General features: G+C 39.3%; 1 protein-coding gene across 2 annotated transcripts; it reads right to left on the bottom strand.

Moving 5' to 3' along the window:
* Window positions 1–692: 692 nt before the first annotated feature.
* On the bottom strand, window positions 693–25,143 carry LOC137993513 (ral guanine nucleotide dissociation stimulator-like 1). 2 transcript variants are annotated; one of them, XM_068839422.1, is made up of 18 exons: window positions 24,915–25,143; window positions 24,080–24,378; window positions 21,715–21,777; window positions 21,011–21,207; window positions 19,667–19,827; window positions 18,980–19,195; window positions 18,232–18,335; window positions 17,469–17,553; window positions 16,410–16,502; window positions 16,011–16,097; window positions 14,555–14,587; window positions 12,121–12,242; window positions 11,093–11,161; window positions 9,644–9,782; window positions 9,033–9,326; window positions 5,912–6,020; window positions 4,189–4,296; window positions 693–2,317 (listed from the first exon to the last, which is right to left on the bottom strand). In XM_068839422.1, exons 1-17 carry the CDS (start codon window positions 24,954–24,956, stop codon window positions 4,202–4,204), a joined length of 2,208 nt encoding a protein of 735 aa, XP_068695523.1. In that variant the 5' UTR covers window positions 24,957–25,143; the 3' UTR covers window positions 693–2,317; window positions 4,189–4,201. The 2 variants fall into 2 exon arrangements, with proteins under 2 accessions (XP_068695523.1, XP_068695524.1); XM_068839423.1 differs by having other exon boundaries at window positions 693–1,653; window positions 24,915–25,098.
* Window positions 25,144–25,170: the final 27 nt, after the last annotated feature.

Genomic DNA, 25,170 nt, shown 5'->3' with positions numbered 1-25,170 from the left:
TGCTGCATATTAATTCAGTCACGTACAAACACATTGCATTCTTAAAATAGTGATTCTTTGAGGTCATTCTCTCCTCGATCCATCTCTCTAAAGATTTTAAAATTAGCAATGGCGGACCAATAAATAGGAAAATTTCAGTTAAAATAAACAAGTGTCTTTTCTAAGTTGAGGCTTAAAACTTGGTCACTTAGTGTAAAGTTAACATAGTTTTGAAATCCAAAGAAAAAAAGATTTGATTTTTTTATTGTATTACCACTTTATTGTGGTCCCCTTTAGATGGTTTGCAACCAATCTCCAGAGACACAGATAACAATGATGTAATGTACAACTGCTGGTGAACGAACAAAAGGAGCTAATGAGAGATCTTTTGCTTTCGTCCACCAACATGGCGGCGATGACGTAACGTGAAAACCACCTACTTTCTCAAATCCCATAATACACCTCTTTTATGTCCCAAAAATTTGCACAGGAACTGTTTTCTATTTCTCTTGGGACATGCCCAAGATGTATTATGGGATTTAAGAAAGTAGAGAATAGTAAGTTCGAGTACATTCATTGTATCGTGCAATAAGAAACGCCATTGTTAATTTAAAAAAGAGATCCTAAATATGTGAGTTAATTGTCCAATAACACAACAGTTTTACACTTCTTTTACCTGGATTACCTCAAAATTCTCAGCACACAACACAAACCATAGTTCTTTTCTTTTATTAATCTGAACTCTTCAGTTGTCATGATTTTCATACAATAAACCACATATGTTTCGAAGAACTTGTCTAAAGATTTTCAATATATAAAACGAATGAAAATATTTTTCTCAATTTAATGAGATATTCGCTAGACACAAATTTACAGCCAAAGTCAAGAGTAAAATAATGTAAAAAACTTGTTTACTTGAGCAATTAGTTTTAATCATATATTTTTCAATTTTCTGGTAAGAAAATATATAAATTGTGAAGAATATTTTGTCTTTCTCAGAGAAACTTTTCAAAATCCGATATTTGTTTCTGTACTGATTTATAAAATAGCATAGATATTTACAATGAAATTTGCTTCTATCTACAGTTAAATAGCGCAGTTGTCAATAGAATGTGGTAAAAAAGAATTGTTCACCCCGCGCCTTTTTCTGGAGGTCCATTTATGGTAAGCTTGGTGACCTAGCTTCAGACTCATTTCAAAGACTCGGTTACCATGCCGACACAATATCTCCTATCGATTCACATTTCAGCGCTAAACAAAGGATGCATCTCTATTTTCACATCCCCATAATACACTTTTTTGCCCCCCCCCCCCTTACCATTGTTTTTAAGTGCTCTTGGGAATATGCAGTGACCCAAGAGCATTTGAAAACTATGGTTTATGCAAAATTTGGGGGGGGGGGGGAAGCAACAAAGTGTATTATGTGCAATGTGAAAATAGCGAATGTTAATTTTCTGTACACAAAGACCTGTTGCGAGTTTTCTAGTTCTACTCACATGTACCCGGTCTAGCATCGGTTTAATGTTTTCCCACTGATTTTTTTATTAACCCCTTTTTAACTTATAACGTTTCATATATATTCTCTATCTCGATTTCCGATTCGTGCATTGCATGTGATGCAGTCCACAAAGGAACTCTTGCTGTACTCCTTTTCGCGGTCAAAACTACACATTCCTGCAACGAAAATTTACCTTGTCACCAGATCAGATTTGCTGTTCATTTTTTCTTTTTAATTTTTCCACTTTTTTTTTTCAAAATACGATTCTTATTTGCCTTGCCTAAGTAATCATAGTAAAACCAAAATATGGTCATCTGACATTCATTTCTAATTGCGATAGTTAAAACGTATGATGAATGGCTCGAAATCTTAGGAGTCAATAATTAACAATTATACACCGCAGGCGAGATGAATATCGGTGAATATAAACCGAAACAAAATCGAGGTTTTTATTCACTGATATTCACCAAGCCTGAGGTGAATAATTGTTTTAGTTTAATTTCAAGGGTATTATTTGAAAAATATGCATTTTCTTTAAACAATTAATTTCTTTGCCTGTCACCTCGACAAAACGGCTTGCCGCCATTTTGAAAAAAAAAAAATCCGCTTAGGTGATTATCGAGAAATAATCAACCAATCAGCGCATAGAAGTTTCAACTGAATCACCAATGTCATTGTACTAATCAATATTACTGACAAATTTCACGGAATTTGGGGGAAAAACTTTAAGTATCTACATGGAGGGTACTATTATAAGACGTGAATCACGAGCGAGGCAATGCTGACTTCGCTGCGTCCTGGTTGCCTTGTGCTGTGACATATCAAGTTGTTCTCTCAGCCCTACAAGCAAAAGAAATCTATATATAACGAAGAAACTGGATTACAGACCGAGCAAAGCAAATGGCCACAAACGGAAAAGTGATAAATAGCAACGTCGCCGATTACGGTTAAAAGGGAGCTTGAGCATGGACGCCAACGGTAGCTAAGAAAATGACAAAAAACAAATTGCTTTTTTAAACTAAAACAAAGGGTCTGCGGAACGCCCAATTCGTGGGTTTTACATTTTGGTACATTTTTTAGCGGTTCTTGTCCGGGGCGCAGGGATGGCGCAGTGGTAAGAGCACTCGCCTCCCACCAATGTGACCCGGGTTCGATTCCCAGACTCGGCGTCATACGCAGTTGGGTTGAGTTCGTTGGTTCTCTACTCTGCACCGAGAGGTTTTCTCTGGGTGTTCCGGTTTCCCCTCTCCTCAAAAACCAACATTTGATTGAATTTGCGTTAATTGCTAATTTCAGTTTACAGTGTCCCCAATTAGTGCTCCAGCGCTAGAACGACTAGACACTTAAATAAAGTTCCTTTCAACGATGTGAAATGACCAAATTTGAGGTTATGTCGAGGACGAAAGCACCTGACGTTTAATTTCGATTTTCTCCAAACATCCAAACAGTCTATACCCATTTTATTCCTGGAATGTTGATACACACTTTTCGTGACCAACGACTCTGAGCAATCGGGAAATTATTACAATAACAGGAAATAATGCTTTTAGCTAACGTTCCCGTAGCCGTAGTCGTCATCGTCTTCCTCTCTTAAGCTCCCAAATCACACTTTTCCACGCAGGCAAATTTTGATCAAGTGACTCGGGCACGCGGGCGATCACCGTTTACGGGAAATGAAAAAAAGTTATCTTCTTTTATTGAATTCTCGACCTCGGATATTGCGTTTCTAGCTTTCTGATTGGTTGACTGAATCTCGGTTATCAGCTCATATACCGTATGACCTAATATGAAAACGATTGCGTCAAGTTTTACCAAGCTGGAAACTGATTGGCTTTAAGTTCCTAGTGTCCAAGCGTTTAGAATTTGATGACAAATTTAATAAAACAATTATTCTATTCGCGCAAGTTGAATATGAGACTGGTTATGGATATCTCGGCGCCACGCGCCACGTTGACTATTTATACCATCTCATATCCAACGCGGGCTCATGGAATAATTGTCAAATAACATGCCATCCCACATGCGGTTAATCATAGAATACTGGCACATCTGCAGTCTTATTTCATCAAGCAACTTGGAAGATCACTTGTCATTAAAGGGAAAGTTGTACGTTTCTCACAGATCAATGGCTCGCCAGTTAAAAAGACGTCTCCGTATCAATACAGACCTAAAAGCTATACATGTACTTTCTTTCCCAAAAGCCACATTGGTGCTCTGCACATATCTTCTGTCGATTGCACTTCAAAATGTAAATGACGGAAATTGAGTAATTTTTTTTTTTGTCAAGTGCGGACAAAGTGCTCCATCAACTGATCTTTGTCGCTTGTTTATCGGTATGAAATGTTGAATTCCGTGACAAGTTTCAGCGAACATGAATTTGGTACTGCGGCCTTAAAGGGGCTGTGTCACGCCATTTTAGTCAAACAGACGTCCTTGCATCAATGAAAAAATAAAAAATAATGCTGTAGCTATTCTTTGTTGGATGGAAAGAATGGAAAGAAAGACACCAAAAACTAAATACGAATAGCGCTTTGTGCCACATGTATTTTTCATATCTTGAAAAAGGGTTGTCAGGAATGCTGTACGTGTGATTTAGATTTTTACCCATTTTGACCTTAAAACAGGAAATTAAGCATGACATTGCCCCTTTAAGCCTGGCACAAACTCCATCTTCAACTGCTGTTAAAAAAAATTGTACAAAAAACACAGACCTCAACTGGATTCTCATATTTCCTTCTTCTTGAGTTTGAACAGCAAAGGCTCCATGCTTGAATTTAAGGCGTAATAGACATTGGCGTTATCAGGAATAACGAGTTCAGCTGAAAACACAATAAAACAGAACAGAAGACCTTGTGCCGACAATTATAGCGAAAAGGACAACAGGAACTTATAAGTTCCCCTGTCCACATATACGTTTAAGGAAGCTCAAACCAGTTTTAACACTATCAATAAAGTGTACTATTTGGAAGGAATGAATGTACTCAACTGTTTCACTTAACGGCAACGTCATGATACCATATGAAACACCAATAAGTGCTTAACAAGACGCACTCATTAATGTGACGTAATAGCTCACCATGGCAACAAAAGAACCATCTACAAACACCCTATATTTGTGTTTAAGCAATTCATCTCAAAAACGCACTCGGTGATCCCCATTTTTTTATCGCTGGAGAGTGATAAGCACACTAAAATAAAACTCTCTGCAAAATTCTCCGGAGCAGATTGATAGCAATTGGAAAATTTTAAGGCGGCTCTGAATCTGCTCCAGAGAAATTTTTTAAACTTTGCAGAGAGTTTCATCTTAGCCTACTCATCACTTTCCAGCAAAAAATGGGGGTCACCGAGTTGGTTCTTGAGACATAAGCGCTTAAGCACGAAAATTAGGGCGCTTTTAGATGGTTATTTTGTTGCCATGATAAATTATTACGTCACATTAATATGTGCATCTTGTTAAGCAATTATTGGGGTTTCATATGGTACCATAACATTAAGTGAAACAGTGTTGTTTAGTTAATCCTCCTAATGAGACATCCCCTCCAAATTGTTGAAACCGGTTTGAGCCACGTCACAGTGATTCCCTGGTTTTGCATTGCGCAACCCTACGCAATAATTTCTTGCGTCACTGGCGCGTGCAGTAGCGCAGGCACATTGATAAAATGGCGGATTTTTTATTGACGCCAAGCCTAATCCGTCAAGGAATGGCTTTTTTCTCCTGAACGAGTGCGGTAACCCCCATTTTCTATTTCATATATTTGTAAAGAACGGTGTCTTCATGGAGTAGTGGAAAAATGAGCAAAAGTCTATGGCCAGTTTTTTGGCAATTTCATAAAATTGTACGGAAGTAGCCAATACGAGTCGCACAGCCCACACTAAATTTAAATCTATTTTGGAGTGTTACGTATTCACAAAGTTATTCACACAAATTTTTGAGTTACGTACTTGAATTAAACATAGAATGAAATCACGCTCTATGTTATACGTTGGATTACATGTACAAAAATTATGCTAAATTTGTCCAACATTGGGGGTGCGCAGCAATTGTCAAAGGAGCTCAAATAACCGTATTCGCCGCCGCGGTACCATGGAAACGAGCACGGTGAACCCCCTTTTTTATTACATTTTTATAAACTCCTTGACATGCTACAACACTGTGCGAAGTTTCATCGGAAATCTATGACAAGTTATATTTCTAGGGAATCACCTTAAAGCAAGAAGCACGAATTCGTTTGCAAGCCCAGCCCGCCTGGTGATTCGCTTAAAAAGAAAGCGCGCCACTTCCATCGCCCATAAAAGGAAAAATCTGGCGCAATCTTTGCATTGCGCTATGATTGGCTAGTTTGATTTTCTGAGTTGTGACTGCCTAGCTGATAAGACAACTTTGTCTTTTGTTTTACGGCGAAGTGCTCCAACACCACAAGGTGAGCGACTTACTTCCTGTACTAAAAACTTGAACAAGCCTGTATTCACTGGGGTCAGCTTTCATTTCCCGTTTCTCCAAACACGTCCGAATGACAGCAGGGGTTCGTTCGTCATCTGATAACTGCAATATAAAGAACACAAGACACGAATAACAAAAATTTTCTAACTTAATAGTCCCAACGAATATGAAATTGAAAACGTTTTAATCTGGCGACCATAAACCATTTAAATCAACGGTTGCAAGATGATGGCGTCCCCGCGAATTGGACGGCTGGCTGACATTTGGCTCAAACCTTTCATAGAATTTTCGATAGAAAGAGAAATACTTCTGAAGGAAACATGGAGTGAAAATTGTCATTGTTTTATAAATATACGGTCCATTGCGCAGGAATTCTTCTTTACTACACTAGGGAAAATATGGGACTAATTTCAGAACTGCATCTTTGTGCGAATAAAAACTTGAACACACTTTACAACAAAGGGCCTCTTTCTACGACCCCGGGTTGAATCACCGCGGCGGGTAACCCTTTTGCAGCCAAATGTTTATAAGTGTTTGCACGAAAACAGTAGTCAAGCCAAGTCAGCCCTCCTTGTCGGGTGACCCTTCTGGAGGCTCGGGTTGACACGGCTAGAAGGGTTGAAATTTCTTCAATTTCTTCATGTCAACACTTTCCCATCTGACCAAGGATCGTTTGAACGTCACTCTTTTTGTGGAGCAGCGTTCTTGCCCAAGCGCAGCCTCTAGCAAAATGGAGGAGGCGAAAAAATCGAAGAAAAGCGCACGGCGGATGGCTTGGAGCTGTTGCTGTTAGAGCATGTTGATGAGCATTAAAAACCCGTACAGCTGCGCACAAGCAAATAGCATTGGTAAAATGGCTGATGACCTTAACACAAATTGATGATTCTGATGATTGCATGGTTCGTCCGCCAATTTCCTCGCTGACAAGTAGTTGCTAGCCCTTTTAACCGAGCGAAAAACGAACTGAGCTGGGCCAGCCGAGATCGACCCAACCCTCACCCAGCCCGGGCTCGTGTAAAGTAAAATTTGACGCTGAACTGACCCGGGTCGGTGTGCAACCCGGGTTCGTGTAAAGCGGCCCAAAGTCTGGATTGGGGGACCCTTGAAAGCAGCTTACATAAGAAGTAGCATTTTAAATTGAGCACCAAAACATATTAAACATTAAGTAAAACCTTGGACAATTTAGTTTAGGGAGAGAACGCCCTCTCACTCGAAACAGGGAGTTTTAGAACCGACGACGGCTGCGGCACCGACAAGGAAACAATACTGAATATTAAGGCCTGGCCAAACGCTCGCAACATTTCAACGCAACATCTTGCATCATTGTTGCATGATGTTACGACATGTGTTGTACGGGGTGGCCAAACGCACGCAACATTTTCATTTTCAACGCAACATGTCAATGTTCATGTGCCCCAGGCCCCTGGCGCGCGAGAAGTGCGTGCCCAAGCGCAACACTGTTTTAACGACTGTTTTAACGTGGCCAAACGAGTACAACATCATGCAGCATCCAAAATGTTCCACGAAAAATTTGACCGTTTTCAAATTTGATCCAACATCATCCAACATATCGCAACAGGGTGGCCAAACGTATGCAACATGTTGTGCCCAACAATGTTGTAAGAGGTTGCGAGCGTTTGGCCAGGCCTTTTATTGGTTGAAAGAGGAAAAATACTCGTGCTGCACGTGCGGCACGCATTTTAGAAAATATATTTGCGGTACTCTGCATGACAACGACGCGAAATCACCAAATTTGAGGCGAGTCTTCTTAGAAAGTAGCAGAATTTTACAAATGAACCCAAAGATGTAGCTTTGTAGTTACAGTTACAGTCTTGTAGATGCAGTTTTGTAACTGTCAACTTTTAGCGGTGGTTTTGTAGTTGTGGCGGAGTTCCGCGCGTCGACGGAGCACCAATAAGGAGTTTAAGATCTACGACGACGACGGTCTACGGTCGACGAAACCGTCACCTCAAAACACAACTTTGCTTTTTTTTTTTCGCGATTAGTCAGTCTCGTTCAGGTCCTACAATATGGGCGAAGAATCCTAAAAATAAAATGGTAAGAGCAGTTTCAGAGTGGAAATAAAGAATGAAAGATTCTCTGTTGCATGCTTACGTTGTCGTCAAAACCTCAAATTTGGTGATTTCAAGTCGTTGTCACGCAGAGGACCGCGAACATACTTGCTAAAATCCGTGCTGCACGTGCAGCACGATTTATGCTCTTTTAACAAATGAACCCAAAGATGTAGCTTTGTAGTTACAGTTACAGTCTTGTAGATGCAGTTTTGTAACTGTCAACTTTTAGCGGTGGTTTTGTAGTTGTGGCGGAGTTCCGCGCGTCGACGGAGCACCAATAAGGAGTTTAAGATCTACGACGACGACGGTCTACGGTCGACGAAACCGTCACCTCAAAACACAACTTTGCTTTTTTTTTTTCGCGATTAGTCAGTCTCGTTCAGGTCCTACAATATGGGCGAAGAATCCTAAAAATAAAATGGTAAGAGCAGTTTCAGAGTGGAAATAAAGAATGAAAGATTCTCTGTTGCATGCTTACGTTGTCGTCAAAACCTCAAATTTGGTGATTTCAAGTCGTTGTCACGCAGAGGACCGCGAACATACTAAAATCCGTGCTGCACGTGCAGCACGATTTATGCTCTTTTAACCAATGATATTATTGTTTTGAGGCGTTGTCGTAGTCGTAACCGTCGTCGCTTCTTAAACTCCCTATTTGCTTGTGACGTACGTGCGTACGGGTGCTCAACGTTAAAGATAATAGCGATGAGAAGCGGAAGAAAAAGCAAGTATGAGCACGAAATACGGCTAGAAGAGGAAGAAAGGGCACGGGAAAATAGACTAATTTAAATATATCTGAGAACATAAATACTACTAAATCGAAGAGCTCCCCTTCTAGGCTTGCCTAAATACATACATCAGTTGTTATAGCTGTACATGTAAATTTGGATGGAGAAGTATTTGTTTGGGGGTGGTATTTTTAGATGAAGGGTTATAGTTTTGATGTTCCCGTTGTTGTTGTTGTTGTTGTTGTTGTTGTTGCAAAAGAAGTCAAGTTAAAGCCCCCCTCCCCCTCCCAATTCCTTGAAGTTGCCTTACTTACCCAAATGCCTCTGTAAATCACACCTCCTGTACTCTTGTCCTCCATCCCCTCGATACTGACTCGTATGATGCAGCCTGCATGCACAGATCTATTTGATGGGCTATCAGGAGTCGCAGGAAGAGAGCGTCGAGAAAAACCAGGTTTACCTGTCTTCGGAAGAGAAGAAGGCAAAGAAGGCAGACAGCGACCGCGAGGGAGCGAGAATGAGGAAGGCTTTGTTACCGCCACCGATAAACATCGTTCTGATCCAGACGATACGCCGGAAGATGAGGAAGAAGACGAAGAAGCAGAATTCTGCGAAAGAAGGGTTAATTAATCAATCGATCCTTGAGTTAAGGGGATAGTTCCCAAAGAAATTGTGGTGATATCAAAGCAATTTTTCAGTTAAAATAAAGTTATGATCTGGTAATCGAGCCTAGCAGCTTACCTGCCGTTCGTTTCGCGTAAATCCGAAGCTAAATCTCTTTAATCGTTCATGAATTAAACTCTTTTTGGTATGCCAAAACAATGGCCGCCTATCACACTAGTGCATAGTTGATTCACCAGCTATGGTCAGGTTAGATTTAGAAACTCAAATTCCATTCAAATTTCAATGCCGCAATACTTCTTACATTTCTCTGGTGGCGTCGGGGCGCAACTGGTGAATTTTCGGTCGATTTGCACGGTTTATCTGGAACAGGAGGCGACAGGCTTTGAGTAACATCTGACAAAAAGCTCAGTTTGCTGATATCGGGCTCACTCAACATTCGCCTGCAAAAGGATAGAAAGAGATTATGTCGTTTTCTAAACTTAAGGTCATTGCAGATGTTAAGGAACTAAAGACGAAGGGACGAAGACCGTGGCGACAGCTACGAGAACCTCATCTAAAAATATAAGTTTGTGCTATTGTTACTGAGCAATCCCAGATTATTCCAAGTTGTTCAGTCAACGAAGGAAGCATGTATCGCGTTTCTTGCAATAAAATTGGTATGAACGGAGTGTGTTTTGGGAGAAAAGTATTGAAATTTCATCGATGGGGGTTCACGTTCGCTACGCTTCCTCAAATTTGGCGGCGGGGTTAAAACATAGGTCACTCGTTACTGGTCATTGTTTTACCAACACTAAAGCAACTCAAACCCTTCAAATTGGCTAACCTAGTTTAGACCTAACCATCGTTTTTAGGCTTAATAAGGCCTCAGTTTAGCATTAGTTAATAAACGTTTTGTAACGAGTGATTTGTGAAAAGTGACATGTACTTTAAATAGAAGGACATGACCTTGTTTTAAACCTGTCGCAAATTTGGTCAACCACATCGTTATGAGGACGAGAACGGTCAAGAAATGTACCAGAGTGCAGGGCGTGAAGAGCCATTGTTTAATATGTGTTCATTGTTAACTAAACCAGATCGTTTTCTGATTTCGCTCGCGAGGTCGTCATTGCTTTAAGTGCCACTCCAATCAAAAATTCACTTTCTTTGTTTTCTTCAAACTTTGAAAGTTTGTTTGCGTAACACCCGACTGCCAAAAGGTTGAGCTTGACTTTCGACCCAAATGCTGTGGGGTTTTTTTAAGTACTTCGAGTTTTACATTTTAAGGTCTAGCATAATAAGATAGGATAAACTCGAAATACTTAATATACTGCAGAGTTAAATTTTGAAGTGTCGTTTTTTTGCCATAGCCTTCGTCGTTTATCATGCACAGCCCGAGGGAGTTTAAGAGACGACGACGGCAACGCCAACGCCGCAAGGTTATGATAAGGAAAAATAATCGTACGGCTCGCATTTTGGCACACCGATATTTTTGCGGTACTCTGTATACCAACGACCTGAAACCATCAAATTTGAGCTTAGACGACAACGTGGGCATACAAATGTGAATCTTTCATTCTCGATTTTTAGTCTGCAACCGCTCGTACCAATTTATTTTCAGGATATTTCGCAAAAAATGTTTGGCACGGGAACGCCTAAAGACGGCGAAGGCTAACACTGATCAAGGCAAATTACATAACAATCTCTGCAATCTGCAACGCAAAATTACGACAGAAACAATTTGTTTCTGTGTCTTTCTATAAGGATTACAAACCTGAGTCTTGTAGTTTTCTTTTTGGCGAATTTTAGTTCCACATTTTCAACCTTACAGGACAAACGATAACTGCAAAGCAAAATTCAACATGGAATGACTACCAGCTAAACTGGTCGTTCCCCCCAAAACACTCTTCTGAAACGCAAAGGAAACATGCATTCACCCTATTCTTAAAGCTAAAAACTTGTCTTTCGACCTATTCCTTAGTTTGAATTCGTTTAATTTTCATGGAAATACCATCCTAACATGGTGTTTTCTCTGATAAAAATGGAGCACTGGAATCGTGTTGAAAGGTTGTAACGGAATAAAAGGACATACCATGTACTAGTGTGCGATATGTCGTTTAAATTTAAATTAAAACTATAATTTGGGTTTTTTAAGCTTGTGAGGTTATTGTTTAAGTCTTTTTGGGCATGATGGAACACAATTTGAGGTAAGCAAACATTTGGCTTCTTACCAATCGGAAGTAGAATCTAATCGGCAGCAAAGCCAAACTCCATGGATGGGAGTATGGGATTTGAATTAAGTGGATCCATGGGTAAATGCTTCAGCTCAACCATTCGTTTATTATGTACCCTTCGGCACTTTAAATTCACTGACAATAAGCTAAGCCTTACTTTGCGCAACCCGTGCTAAGCGGAGAGAAGCCGCATGTCGTGTTTGTGTGCTGAAAACCTTCCTTATGCTACAATCTTAGAAAAACTTGTTACAAGAGTTTTTTTTTCCAAGAAGGAAATCTGATATTTATGGATCCCTTCCCACCCCTCCCCCAAAACGAATGTTGAGACAAGGCTGAACACGTTATTTGATATTCCCATGAACAACATTGTGTTGGGTGGGGTGGGGGCAGGATATTGTTGGCCTTCTCTTGAGAATAAGGATCAAAGAGACCTCGACTGGCTTTGTCCAACATTGGAGCCATTTGACCCACGCCAAACAAAAGATCATAAGACAAGTTTCACGTAATAAATGTTACCAAAAGGTTGGTTACTAAAATTATTACAATACAACTTACTAAATAAACTAACCTTTCCGCTTCTGAAAATGTCTTTATACTATCAAACCATTGTCTAAATTCCTCATTAGGAGTAATAACATAGTTTTTGGCTGCTTCTTGTAACAACTTTATCTGTGCAATTATTTCAAATTCCTGAAAATGAAAGCAAAGCAAGTGTCATTAATATTAAGGTGATTAATAATAATAATAATAATAATAATAATAATAATATCTGATCTGTTAATCGCCCTTTCTCGCAGTCGGAGACTGAATTATTAAGGGCGCAGCTCAACGAGGTCGGGGCGAAGGAGCTGTGCTGCCGGCTAGGCGCTCGGCCCCTGAACACGACCCATGTATGACCTCGGAGCACAGCACCACACCCTGATGGAGTAGGCCGGGAGTCGATTTTGAGGAGGGAGGAAAACCGGAGTACCCGGAGAAAAACCCTCGGAGTCAGATTGAGATCGACTGAAACCCAGCCCACGTACGACCCGAGGCCAGAGTTGAACCTGGGTCACAGAGGTGGGAGGCACGGTTGATAACCACTAAGCCATCCTGACTCCCTCCCCTCCCCTTTGCACCGCGCATCTCATACTGCGCATAACATTGCGACTTCCGAGATGGCGGGGTTTCACGCCGGCCATCTGAAGAGAGGTAACAAAGGCCGCTTTTGCTGTTCATGAGCTTTTAAGTGCAATCATGATAACTCTTCTCGGTTAAAAAGGTGATGTTTTGGAATTTGCCCCAGTCTTTTCGCGGAAAAATGATCATTTTGAAGCTGAAATTGCCCATTTGCCATCCATTATCATCGTGTTGCGAAGAAACGAGCATGGTAACCCCCCATTTTAATATTGACTCGTAATAGGTACACGAAAAACCTATTTTAAGAAGAAAAAAAGTTGGATAGTAGAAGTTGTAGTATTTACCTATAAATGACGCGAAAATGCATTTGGAGCCTGACACTGAGTGCAAGGTGATGACTGTAGCGGTCCAATTTCCTTAATTTCTTTGCAAGATTGAGCGATTTGAAATCACTTTACTTAAAGATTATAGCCCGACAAACAAGCAGGTTCAAGTTTTCAATAATATTCGGTACCTTTTGCTACATAACAACAATTTTTCCGGTTGATCTAGTTTCGAATGCTTCTCGCAAAATTCGGTAAAAAACACTTAGAATAAAGCGCATACAGTGCGAAAACAAGCTCGGTGACCCCATCTTTTTGTTGCATTTTTAAAATGTCATGTGTATGAATATCAATTGTGCCAAGTTTGAAAAAAATCTGGATAGTACGTCATTTTCATGGGAATTACCTTAAGCTTTAACTGGATGCCTAAATACAATGTAGATTAGTATGCACGGAGGCAGGGGTGGTGCAATGGCGAGAGCACTTGTTTCCCACCAGTGCGGTGCAGGTTTGATTCCCAAACTTGGCGTCACACATGTGGCACACATGTGGGTTGACTTTGTTGGTTCTCCATTGTACTCTGAGAGGTCTTTCTCCAGCTACTCTGGTTTTCCCCTTCCCTCAAAAGCCAACCAATGAGTTCATTTGATTTCTGTTCAGTGTTCCCGATGAGTGCCCCAGCGCTAAACCAATTAAACTAATTAACTATGGTAAGGTAATGTGAAATGCTGTTTTCTAGCCATGTAAACCACGTGAGTGTTAGCCCTACTACTGGAATTGAACCCACGACTTGCAGTTCAGATCACCACCGCTCTACCGACTGAGCTAGAAGGTCAGATGGGAGCAGGTCATGGGAATTGAAGATGTCGAATGGCAATGAATATGTACAAGCATAAGGCAGGGTTACATTCAATCCCCAATTCCCACGACATGCTCCAATCTGACCTTGTAGCTAATAACAATGCCTGACCTGCTAAACGCCTTTACTCGCAGTCGGAGAGTGAATTGCAAAGGGCGTGGCTTGACGAGGTCGGACCGACGGAGCTGATGTGCCCGCTAGGCGCTCAGCCCCTGAACACAACCCATGTATGACCACGGAGCACAGCACCACTGCCAGATGGAATAGGCTGGGAGTCGATTTTGCCGAGGAAGGAAAACCGGAGTACCCGGAGAAAAACCCTCGGAGTCAGGTTGAGATCGACTGAAACTCAGCCCACATACGATCTTGGGGCCGAGAATTGAACCCAGGTCGCAGAGATGGAAGGCATGGTTGATAACCACGAAGCCATCCTGACTCTCTGGTGATCTAACCCGATCGTGGGTTCAATTCCCACCCTGGTCCGAGTTTTTCTTTGTCCTTGTGTGGGCCCAATCCCAAAAAGAGGTAACGCTCGCATGGAAAACAGCACTTCACATTACCCTACAATAGTTAATTCTGTTGAAATATAAAGTGCTACGCGGCCAACATTTGCAAAAGCTTTACCCGTCCTTGTGCTACTTAAATAAGGTTTATTATTGTTATTATAAGTATTTCAATTGATTATGTCTATTAAGACTTACTTTTCTTCTTTTTTCAAAATTGATCAAACCATCCTGCAAAAGAGTATAAAGAGTTCAAAAACCATTATTTAACTTTAAAGAAGATTGAAGTGCATGATCCTCACACTTAGGGTGCTTTCGACTGGGAAATCCAGATTTAGATCTTAAATTAAACTCCAGATCTTCGGATTTTCAATCAAACACAAAATTCGAAAACAGATTTGGCAACGGATTTTGTTAATTGAAATCCTTACCAGACATGGATTTCCAATTCATGAATCTGCGACAAAATCCGTTTTCGTTCGATTGGTGTTCGATTGGAAATCCGAAGATCCAGATTTTAAGATCTAAATCCGGATTTCCCAATCGAAAGCACACTTAGCGTGACAATTTAAGTAATTGATTAAAGACTCCCGAAAAATTCCGGTGGCTCCAATGGGATTGGAACCCATGACCTCTGCGATGCCCAGTGCAATTCTCTACCAACTGAACTATGAAGCCACACAGTTGCGAGCCGGTCAAATTTATTGGACTCATGTGTTCCCATGAAAGGACCTGTAATTGAAGTGGGGGTTCTTTCATTCATTATTAACTTCTTACTAACCGAGCGCAAGGGCCGTACTGGGGAATATTGGCCCGAGGTCGTGGCAGTATGGACCGAGCAACCGAGGTCCGTACAAAAACGACCGAAGGCAAATATTCCCCAGTACGGCTCGAGCTAGCTCGGTTAGTAAGTAGTTTATTATATGGCTTTTTAATTACCTTTTGCTTTGTTTCTGCAAGCCCGTAATCGCCCCGTGGGCATTACGAGAGAATAATGCCCTACAATTCAGTCACAATTAGCCAATCAGAGCGCGCGTTATATCAGCTACAAACACAAGCCATATAATAATAATTTTTAACTTTCCTTCTCAAGAATCTGATATAAAACTGCAAATAATCGAAATTATTATTGTTTACTTTTGACACATAGGCAACTATGACAATGATTAATCCATGCTGTTTGTGAGGTTATTCCTTGTTATTCCTGCACCGATGCACATGTTCCAAAGGAAATAAATTATATCAATAATTTTAGGTACTGAGCTGACATTTTCCTTGTCAACGTTTTAAAGGATTTGCTGTGCACATAAACATTCCCTGGATTTTTTAAAAGCCAGAGAATGTTAAAAAGCTTTTCCAGATTGATGCATTTTTTGCTAGTTTTTTCCTGGGATATCTGAAAAGTTGAAAATTATCAATTTGAAAGGTGCACCTCTTAAAATTGACCAGTATATTAAATCCTCTTCCCCCTACTTGCAGTTTACAATTTTAAAAACATTTAGAGGTATTGATAGGTAAGAACGGATGATTTATCATGATTTTGCATCAGCTGATTCACATACAGTACAAACACCTTTGATGAAGACTTTTGGACATGTTTGAATACGAAAATATTTCCAGAATCCACACTGTACATATGCATGGTGAATCCTACCTCTGTCATGTTTGGAAGTGCAGCATCTAACATCATGAGATCAGTAAGAAATGTCCCCAAATATGGAACTGTGCCATGAATAACTCCCTTTGAGAGAAAAGCAAGATAGATTTGAATGAGCTTTAGGATTATTCCTCATCCCAGAGATTCTAGTGGTGACTTTGTGTTTGACATCATGGCAAATTACCTAAATTAGGAACCCTATAGATCCACTAGCTCAGGGTACAGCAGCAGTCTTGGATCAGCAAAAGAAGACACAACAAGAAACATAAATCTATGTGATCAGAATTCACCTACCCTACATTGGCTCTTAAGCATTTTCCTGCTTTCTAAATTTCTAACCCTGCAAATAAGTTGATTGAGTTGCTGCTTTAAAAACTTAACTGAAAAAATACTTACCAGGTCCATGCCTTTGGACCGACGTTTCTTCAACGTTGGTATTTTCCTTGTGGGTGACGTTGGCTCAGATTGCGCCCATTTTGCAGTTCCTTCCTGTTAAAAGAAGTATGATTACAAGAGTTACAAATGTGTACACAGATATTAAATGGATAATTTTCCATTCACTGTATAGAGTAATTTCATTAACTGGTGTTGATACCAACTGTAATCTCAATACTGATGCAGGGAAAATAATGAGTAGTGGTTCAAATTTTTTGGTTTAAAATTTTTCAAACCTGGTTAATTTTGACTTTGCTTAATTGTGTCAGATTCATTATCACAATCTCAAACAAAGGAAAAATGAAAAAATCCAAGGAAAATTTTGACCCACAACACATTTAAGGCCAACTTGCTGACAACAGTTTCAATAGCTATTGATCAAAGAGCCCTGCAAAGCCCTGAAAAGCAGCTGAGAATAATTGTTAATATAATTGTAACTCTGCCCTGGACATCAATCAATCACAGGGTTACAAGGTCAATTCACAGAGTTCACTGGTAATCAGGCAGAACCCCAACTGACAGCAACAAATCAGTGGTCATATAAATACTGAAAAAGCATGATTAACCCATTGACCCCCTGAGAGTGAGACAATCCTACTTGTCAGCTGGAGTGTCCTAGGGCATTTGAGGTGTCACTGGGTTAAGAGTTGGGTTTGGGACCTCTAACCAGACATGAGAGTTGGATTTGAACCAGGTGCAGCTGTAAGCAAATCAATAGACCAACCCTCCTAAAATACCATGGTTAAGTATTACGTAAAGTATAAGTCTCTTGTTTGTGCTCCACAGTTTTATGTTAATGACACTCTGCAGACACTTGATTTTATCAATACAGCAAGGTTGTCAAAAGTAGTCGGATGCCACAAGAAATCATCACAAACTTCTTTGCCGTGGCTGGCTACTTTACTGTACTGGTTGTTAGCATACATGTACATGTACTATATTTTCCTTAATTTCAACTTCCTACTTTTCAAACCCAGCTGTTCTAGAGTGTGAGATTTTTGGACAACCCTGATACAATACCTTCATAAGCAGTTCTCTACTACTCTGCTGATTGCTATCTTCTGAAAAGATGTTTGACAACTCATGGTACAAGGATTGGCTTTCTCTGCCAAAATAAAAAATGATCAAATCATTCCTAAAAACAAGTAACAACCCTCAGCTCACCTGAGCTAATTAAATAATAGATTCCATGTTGCCCTGCATCTGTTCAACAATATATCACAGTTGACTTCAAAATGTGGTAAGAACAAAAAAGTGAAAATGTGTGTTGACCACTGATATTCTTATCACATTTTGATGTTCTTTGTGATCTATTAGCTAGATAAGACATGGCAACATGAAATTTATTTGTTTCATACAATAAGGAATTAAAAGTTTTTGATGATAACGTCAACTATGCATGTGTTCTCTTAAATACATCAGAGGTGACAACCAATCAAAATTTTTGGGATTATAATCCAGAGCTTGCTTTTCTAATGAGTGCAAAAAAAACCCTGAAATTTTACTGGTTTATGAATTGTTTGTGAGAATAAGCCTGTCAAGACCTGAAAATTTCCATGAGTTTACCTTTACAAGTTTTGTAACAATCTTGATGAATTTGGTCAAGCAAAATGAATACATGTAGTTTGACCCACCATGCTTTCCATACCTTACAAGGCATGCAAGTTCTTACTAATAATACTGCTGTTCTTTAAAAGTTAAAGAAAAAAGGAACAAAATAATACTTATTAATTTTACCGTGAATAAGTCAGTCATCAAAATAATAATTTACTTTTTTTTTTACCTGGGGACATGAGACCAAGATTTTTTAAGTCTATGAATTGGAGCCGACTGCAAGCCTGACAAAATGGCTTTCAGCGATGAAAAGTTCTTAAGATCTCTGCATTCCTACAAACACAATGACAGCTTGATTAAGTAATGATCCCCACATGCGGTACACACACATGTCAAGTAAATGCAACTGTCCAACTTTAATTAGTTCTACCAAGGCATAATGTTGCACATTTTAAAGTTTTTCTTGCATTTGGTGGCATGGATGACATTTCATTTACAAGAGGTGTAAAAAGACCCTACAGTACGTAGTTTCACCACAAAGCCACATAATTGACAAGTTCTACCCACAAAACGTCCACAAAAAATAATAATAATTTTGTTTTTTTTAGAAACAGCACCGGTCGCTGGTGTTTACCAAATCATATGTACTTAAATAATTATGGGGACAGTAAAGATGTTCGAATCCATTCTAGATCTGTATGTCAAAAATCAAGGCAATTGGATCGGATTTTAAAAATATAATATATCTGGTATTTCAAGCTCTTGAACCAAAGTTCCGTTACTTTCTTGATTCTCCCTGGAATAAGATGTTGTATACCTTAGACTAAGAACTGTTCAAGGAACAAATTTGGCAAACATTTTGCGACATGAGAAATAAGCACTCAAAATTCTCTTTTTGCTCAGATCGAGCCCTTCAAAATGACAACAACACATAACTACCAAAACAATAGTGGTACTTGAACTAATAGATATATTACCTGTGCCACACTTATCCACCAGGAAATATATTTGCCCCTTGTATTTGCCCCACTGCTCTTACTCCTGGAGCTCGTCAGGATAGACGAGGTGACACGAAGCGACACAGCATTAAACTGATCAACAGTTGCTTTTACTGTGGAGGCCCTACCGTCCTTTTTATTTTTGCCCCATATACAACCAAGGCAATGCCATGCAATTACTTTCTTGAAAAGTTTCTGTGGAGAGAAGAAGAGACAATGTTTGAATCTCAGCTAAATAAAATGAGGGCAAAGTTAAGCAGGGGATGAAGTTCCCAGTGTTGTGGCTGTCCTTCATGAATGTATGGGTTGGTGGGTATAGCAGGTCTACATCAGCTGAATAGCTGCCAATACTTCAACCTGCTCGAACAAATAAATAAATAAAACAAACAAAAAAGCATGATACAGTTTGCCCCAGTGGTGACCTGAGGTAGCCACCTGCCAGCAAAAATCACCACCAACTTTAATTTGCTGTCTAAGCCCCCTACTGTTCTGCATAGTTGGTCTAGCAGCTGACAATTTTTCCATATTTTTCAATTGCTACTTTTCAACACAGCCATCCATGTAAACCTTGATGAAACAAGACTGTTGATATATACATGTAACTGGGCCACCATAATTTGACAAAAATCCTGAAACAAAGGTACAAATGATTAAGCAAGTGCTTACAGCATCCATTGCAGTTAACTGTTCTGCACAGTGGATTGGTTCCATGGATAACAAGTCTGGGTTGCCATTGGTAAACTCTTCTATCATGGAACACACGTCTCTTTCATCACCATGATTGAAATTCGATGACACAGGCAAGTGAAATGTGACAACATCTAGATCTAAGAATTTTAAAAGCATTAAAAGTGCCTTTACATGGCAACTCAATAGTAGCTCTGGGGATCTTTAGGTTCAGCCAGAATATATGTATGAATTCCAATGAAACGATAACGAAATTAACACTAATCCACAATAATTTTACTCCTCAATGTAGAACACTTGGCCCCCCTGGGGGGGGGGGGGGTCTGAGGGCATGCTCCCCCAGAACATTTTGAAAAATTCCTTGATATTCTAGTTGCTTTATTGAATTAAATTAAAATAAATTGAATAGATCTGAAATGGTGAGAATCATGTGATTTATTGAAAAAGTAGGTGGCGATAACTTAAAGAGTAAAAAAGGTAAAGTCTCTGTTACGAGCCTGAAGGGAAATTAAGGCCGGCGCTTATCTCCGGTTTCCGTAACATGAAGCAACTAGGAATATTTATGCTCCCCTCTGGATGGGATGCTAGTCCATCGCAGGGTTACCCCCAGCATTACGCCGGTACCCATTTATACACCTGGGTGGAGAGAAGCACCGTGAGAGTAAAGTGTCTTGCCCAAGAACACAACACAATGTCTTCGGCCAGGCCCCGAACTTAAAGAGTAGCTGGGCGGAATTTGCCAGTTGCCGGCTTCTAATGAAACCTCTCTTCGCACCTAAAGTGCCCCAAAACTCTCAGGTGAGGAAGGGTCATAACTTGAACAGGGAATCCCTCTAGTCAGTTGCTCTTATCAAAAATATTCTTAACAAGTGTGTGATCTCTATATAAACAAGAACTAAATTACTGGTTAACTAGTTACCCATGCTAAAATGCTTTTTTTTAGATATCAGGGGTCATAATTTTGCTAATTTCAAAAGCGAAACTTCCTGACAATTTTATTTTCAGATCAAAGACTAGCACCTGCTAAAGACAATCACTCTGGTTTACACTTTAATTCAGTCTTCAGTTTGTACCTAGTGCATACATCAAAAGTAAAGCAAAAAAACCAATCCCCAATAAGCAAAAATGAGACTGTATACAATGGTTGAGATAGTAAATTAAAGATTCATTAGTCCTGACCCATCAAATACACCCATCACACACGACTATCTATTGCTTTAACAATGGACTACACTACTTTTGCCATAAAAGGGGTCACTTTTCCAAAGCTGAACCCACAAAATACTTTGACACTTAACCAACAACATTGACAGAGAGCCTTACCTTGATCTTCAAAAGGTGTAATCCGAAACTTGTCTAGTTTATGTTTTATCTTTCTGGCAAGTTCATCCCTATGGTACGACGGCTTCATTTCTGAGGTTACAAAGCTAAGCATTCTGTTTAAGCAAGTATACTTTGGAGAATCATCAAAATCTGCTGGGAACTGTTCCAACCATACTGCAAAGACTGAAACCACACCCCTATCAAAAGAAATAATAACTCAGAACAAAAATTTATGGTTGTTTGCTTTATATCATCTAATTTTTGAGGCTATTGAGTTTACTTAGTAGCTGGTAAGATTTCCCAATCGCTATCTTGAGAAATTAGCCGTGAACGTCAGAAGAAAACTTCCATTGCATACGAAGAGATTTCGAGTGGGATTGTGAATCGAAAGCGACTATTGTGCGTATTCAACACTCGTTATATTTTTCTCAGCTTTTTTTTGTTACCTTTCAAGAGGGGGTACAAAGGGGATCCAGAAGAGGGGTCCAAAAAGGGATCCACGTTTTGTCTTCACCCATAGGAGGCAAGGGTTAAGGAATGGGGGTAGAGGTTGTAATAAGATCTTCTAAACTCCACGGTAAAGTACTTTTTACAAGAAGACTGGAAAACTTGCTATAATATCAACATTGAACATCAACATTATCATTTTTGTGGGATTTGCTCTGAAGCGATAAAAAAAACAACCAGTCTCCTCCAACTCTCACCTAAGAACTCCTTCAACAACCTCGTCTTTCTCCCCGAAATCATTATGGAGAAATGATCGATACCTGTAAAACAACAATAATTATTTTCTCAAACAATAGAGGATTGTATTCCACAAGAACAAGAAATTAAAAACAAAACGTTGTGGCAATATTAATTAATATTACTGTTGGCAGGATGGAATTGCCAAACAACTGCAGGGTGTTTCAGAAAGTAAAAAGCCAACGATTTACAGGGCTCAAAGCTCTGTGTTTGCTATCACCAATAATCTCACAACCAACAGGAGAGAAAGCTAGACTAGTAAAATCATTATTATTGTTTTAGAAAATTCTAACAAATTCTCATGTTTGGATACTAGGATCTTTCCCAATCCTGTCAATTTTTTTTGCTTGCCAACCCTTAGTGTGATCATGCAGAATACGAGTTGATAACTAGGATTTATTCAGCCAATCAAAATGCTAGAAATGCAGTATTTAATAGTTAACAACTATTCACTGAAGTGGAGGTGGCTAGCGATGGATATTTACCGAGCCGCGAAGCGACGAGGTAAATATCCAATGCCAGCCACCGACACTGATCCTGAAGTGAATAGTCGTTTTAGTTATACTAAAACAGTGAGATAATATACGGCACAAAAAATTAATTTGGATGTTTTCTTCACTTGTCACGGATGCAAATTGCAATTGGGATGCCATTTTTTCCTGAGTTCGGAGGTAAATAGCACAGGATATTCGGAGTTTGACGAGCCAATCAGCGCCCGCGTTCAACCCTATCCACTGTTTTAGTATATACATGTACTAATATAATTTATGGGACATGTCAAATGGCACACACAATTAAGACATAGAGTTGATGTTTGAGTTACAATATATTGTCTACATATTCTGAGGTTTTTATTTTACATATCTGAAGAACTAGATTTGAGTAAAGTCCCTTTGTGATCAGCTTCCTCATTTATACAGGAAACAACAAAAACAACACAGTGCTGAGAGCAAAACACCTGTGAAGGCATCTAGCCTGAAATAAAGTAAAATAAAGTCCACAATTGACCAATTATGACATCTGCTTTCTAAACAAGCTGTCTGACTACGAACCTTGCCTGGTATTCAAAGTATCGCATTTACATGAACAAGAAATGTCAAATGCACGGATGGAGTCAGTCTGACTCCATCCGTGCAAAGTTATTTTTATAGCTCGGAGTATTTCATATATTCTTTTGTAAAGCTTTTGTCCTATTGTTATCTAGCCTTTTTTTAAATTTTTATCACTTACCTTTTGTAATGCTTAGTACATGTTTCCGCATTTTTATCGCTTTTAATATTCTCACGTGTGATTTTACTTCTTATAGGCAAAGTTTTATTCACTATTTTTTCAAACTTGAAAATGATTTCAGCGAGATCGAAACGTCGGAAAATTTTATCGCTAGTTTTTATCTTAAAACACATCACATTCTTGCCAATTTGTAGAGATTTGATAGAATCACATGAAAAAAGACTTGAAAATGCGGGCACTTAGAGGTGACTTTCTTTACAATATCTGTGACCAAAAAATAATGTCTATGAATAGTCTTGACTTGCTTGTCAAGACTATTCATAGACATTTAATTAAAGAACAAATCTCTAGGGAATGCCAGTAATTTTTTTGGCTACCATCAACCACTAAAAGTCCTCAGAATTTTCAAATAGTTACATAAAAATGAAAACAATGTACGTTCATGGGTAAACACGGCCAAAAATAAAGAAGCTAGGGTACGGATTAAGAACTGACATCTTCACTCACCCACAAAATTTTATTGTGAGTGTGTGTACTCAACTTTGAAGTGATTGCAGCTTTTTACCATAAGGCTTCACACATGGAAGAAACAATAACACATTATTGTGCTGGCAGTAAGCCCTTGATGTCAGAGGGCAACCCATTCCGTGACGTCAATCAGAAAATAAAACACTTGCACAATCAGCGTTTGTCAGATTTTCAAAGATGACTGGTTTAATGTCCTCTTTGTGACAAAAAATATTGCGTGATCTACGTCAACCGAGGATTGAAAGTAAAAACACACATTGAATTGGTAATTCATCAATTATTCAATTTAATTAAATTTAAATCGTTCCGAGACTTGAAGACAACCAAAACTTTTAATTCCTCCGGAGAAGTGTAGAAATCAACCATGCATATAAGGAAAACGTGTAATGTTTTTTACGCAAATCAAAGTTATTTTTAAATCGACACAAACACGAAATCTCTGTCAGCTGGGAACCAAGTTGTCGTGACCTAGAGTTAACCAAACAGCTGGAAAGTAAAATCATTAACTCTTTTTCAACTTTGGATTTGTAATACTATATTATAAATTTATAACAAAATGGTACTCACCGTTCGAAAAGAAGATCAGCAACTTCTTCAGTCTTTGCAAAAGTCCTATAGGTACTAAGGAACGCTATCAAGTAGCCAGGATCAAGCTCTTCCAAATATTCTCTCATGGGAGATAAATGCTCGACAAGCTTCGCTAGCGATCCGGCTTTTATTGTCCTTACACGCATTGTTTCCCACTGAAGATGCGAAATCGGCGCTTCGTCTTCGGGTGAAGGTGTGAGTTTCGAGCAATATCGAACCTTCTTTAAAGACACCGAGTAAATGGCATCCTCTTCGCGTTCTTCCTTCCAGAAAATTCTCTGAAAATAGAAAAGGAATAACTTTTTTTGTAACAATAGAAAATATAATTCATCACTCTTTGTCCTATCTAAAAATTGTATGAAACCGCAGTCAATATACTCCTTCAAAGAGACACAATAGTGAGGGAGTTTAGGTCACTATTTTCAAAGAATTTCCGGCAGGAAACGACAATATGATGTCTAGTATTTTTCTAGTTTCACGAAAATGCATCTTGATTAGGAATATAATTTTAATAAAATGGACACTTTTATAGTTTCCTTGTAAATCAATAATGCCGAATTATTGGAAACGATTTTATGGATAAGCTAGAGAAAATGCGTTATCACGTTACATATACTGTGTAAAATCAATTGCGCTCGCTTTACAAGGCACCGTTTACAGGAGACAATATGTTCAACGCATGGGAATTCGCGTATTCATTGTAAAACATTCAACCGAGTACTCCTTAAAATGTGCTCAACTGGGAGATTACAAGGTACAACAACCGAACAATAGGCGGCTAATTAGTGCTACCGAGCCACGAACATGGACTAACCTGCGAGGTTTGAGAACGCTCTAAATCCAATGCAGGCATCATTATCCGAGATTTAGCCGCTTCTCAGCCGCATTCATCTAGTTTTTTCGCTGAAGATAATCAAGTCGTCTCATTGTGAAGACCTTGACAATGCTAAAATTGAAGGCATTGGAATTGCACTTGTCTGCGAGAAATTTCAGGCCTTGGGATGCATATTGACTTGACAACATGAACAGACCTCCCACGTGATATCATTGAAATCGAAGACAAACCGGAA

This window comes from Montipora foliosa, chromosome 2, assembly GCF_036669935.1.
Source record: "Montipora foliosa isolate CH-2021 chromosome 2, ASM3666993v2, whole genome shotgun sequence".
Classification (NCBI taxonomy): Eukaryota; Metazoa; Cnidaria; class Anthozoa; order Scleractinia; family Acroporidae; genus Montipora; species Montipora foliosa.
Note: the sequence above shows the minus strand (reverse complement) of the source record. Positions and strands in the feature narration are given on the sequence as shown.

Excerpts from the sequence above, each read along its gene's own strand:
- LOC137993513 (XM_068839422.1), bottom strand. The coding sequence starts at position 24,956 with ATGATGCCTGCATTGGATTTAGAGCGTTCTCAAACCTCGCAG. Across the intron at positions 19,196-19,666 it reads AGTTAACTGCAATGGATGCT|AAACTTTTCAAGAAAGTAAT; the intron begins GTAAGCACTTGC and ends TTCTCTCCACAG. Across the intron at positions 9,783-11,092 it reads AAGAAAACTACAAGACTCAG|GCGAATGTTGAGTGAGCCCG; the intron begins GTTTGTAATCCT and ends ATCCTTTTGCAG.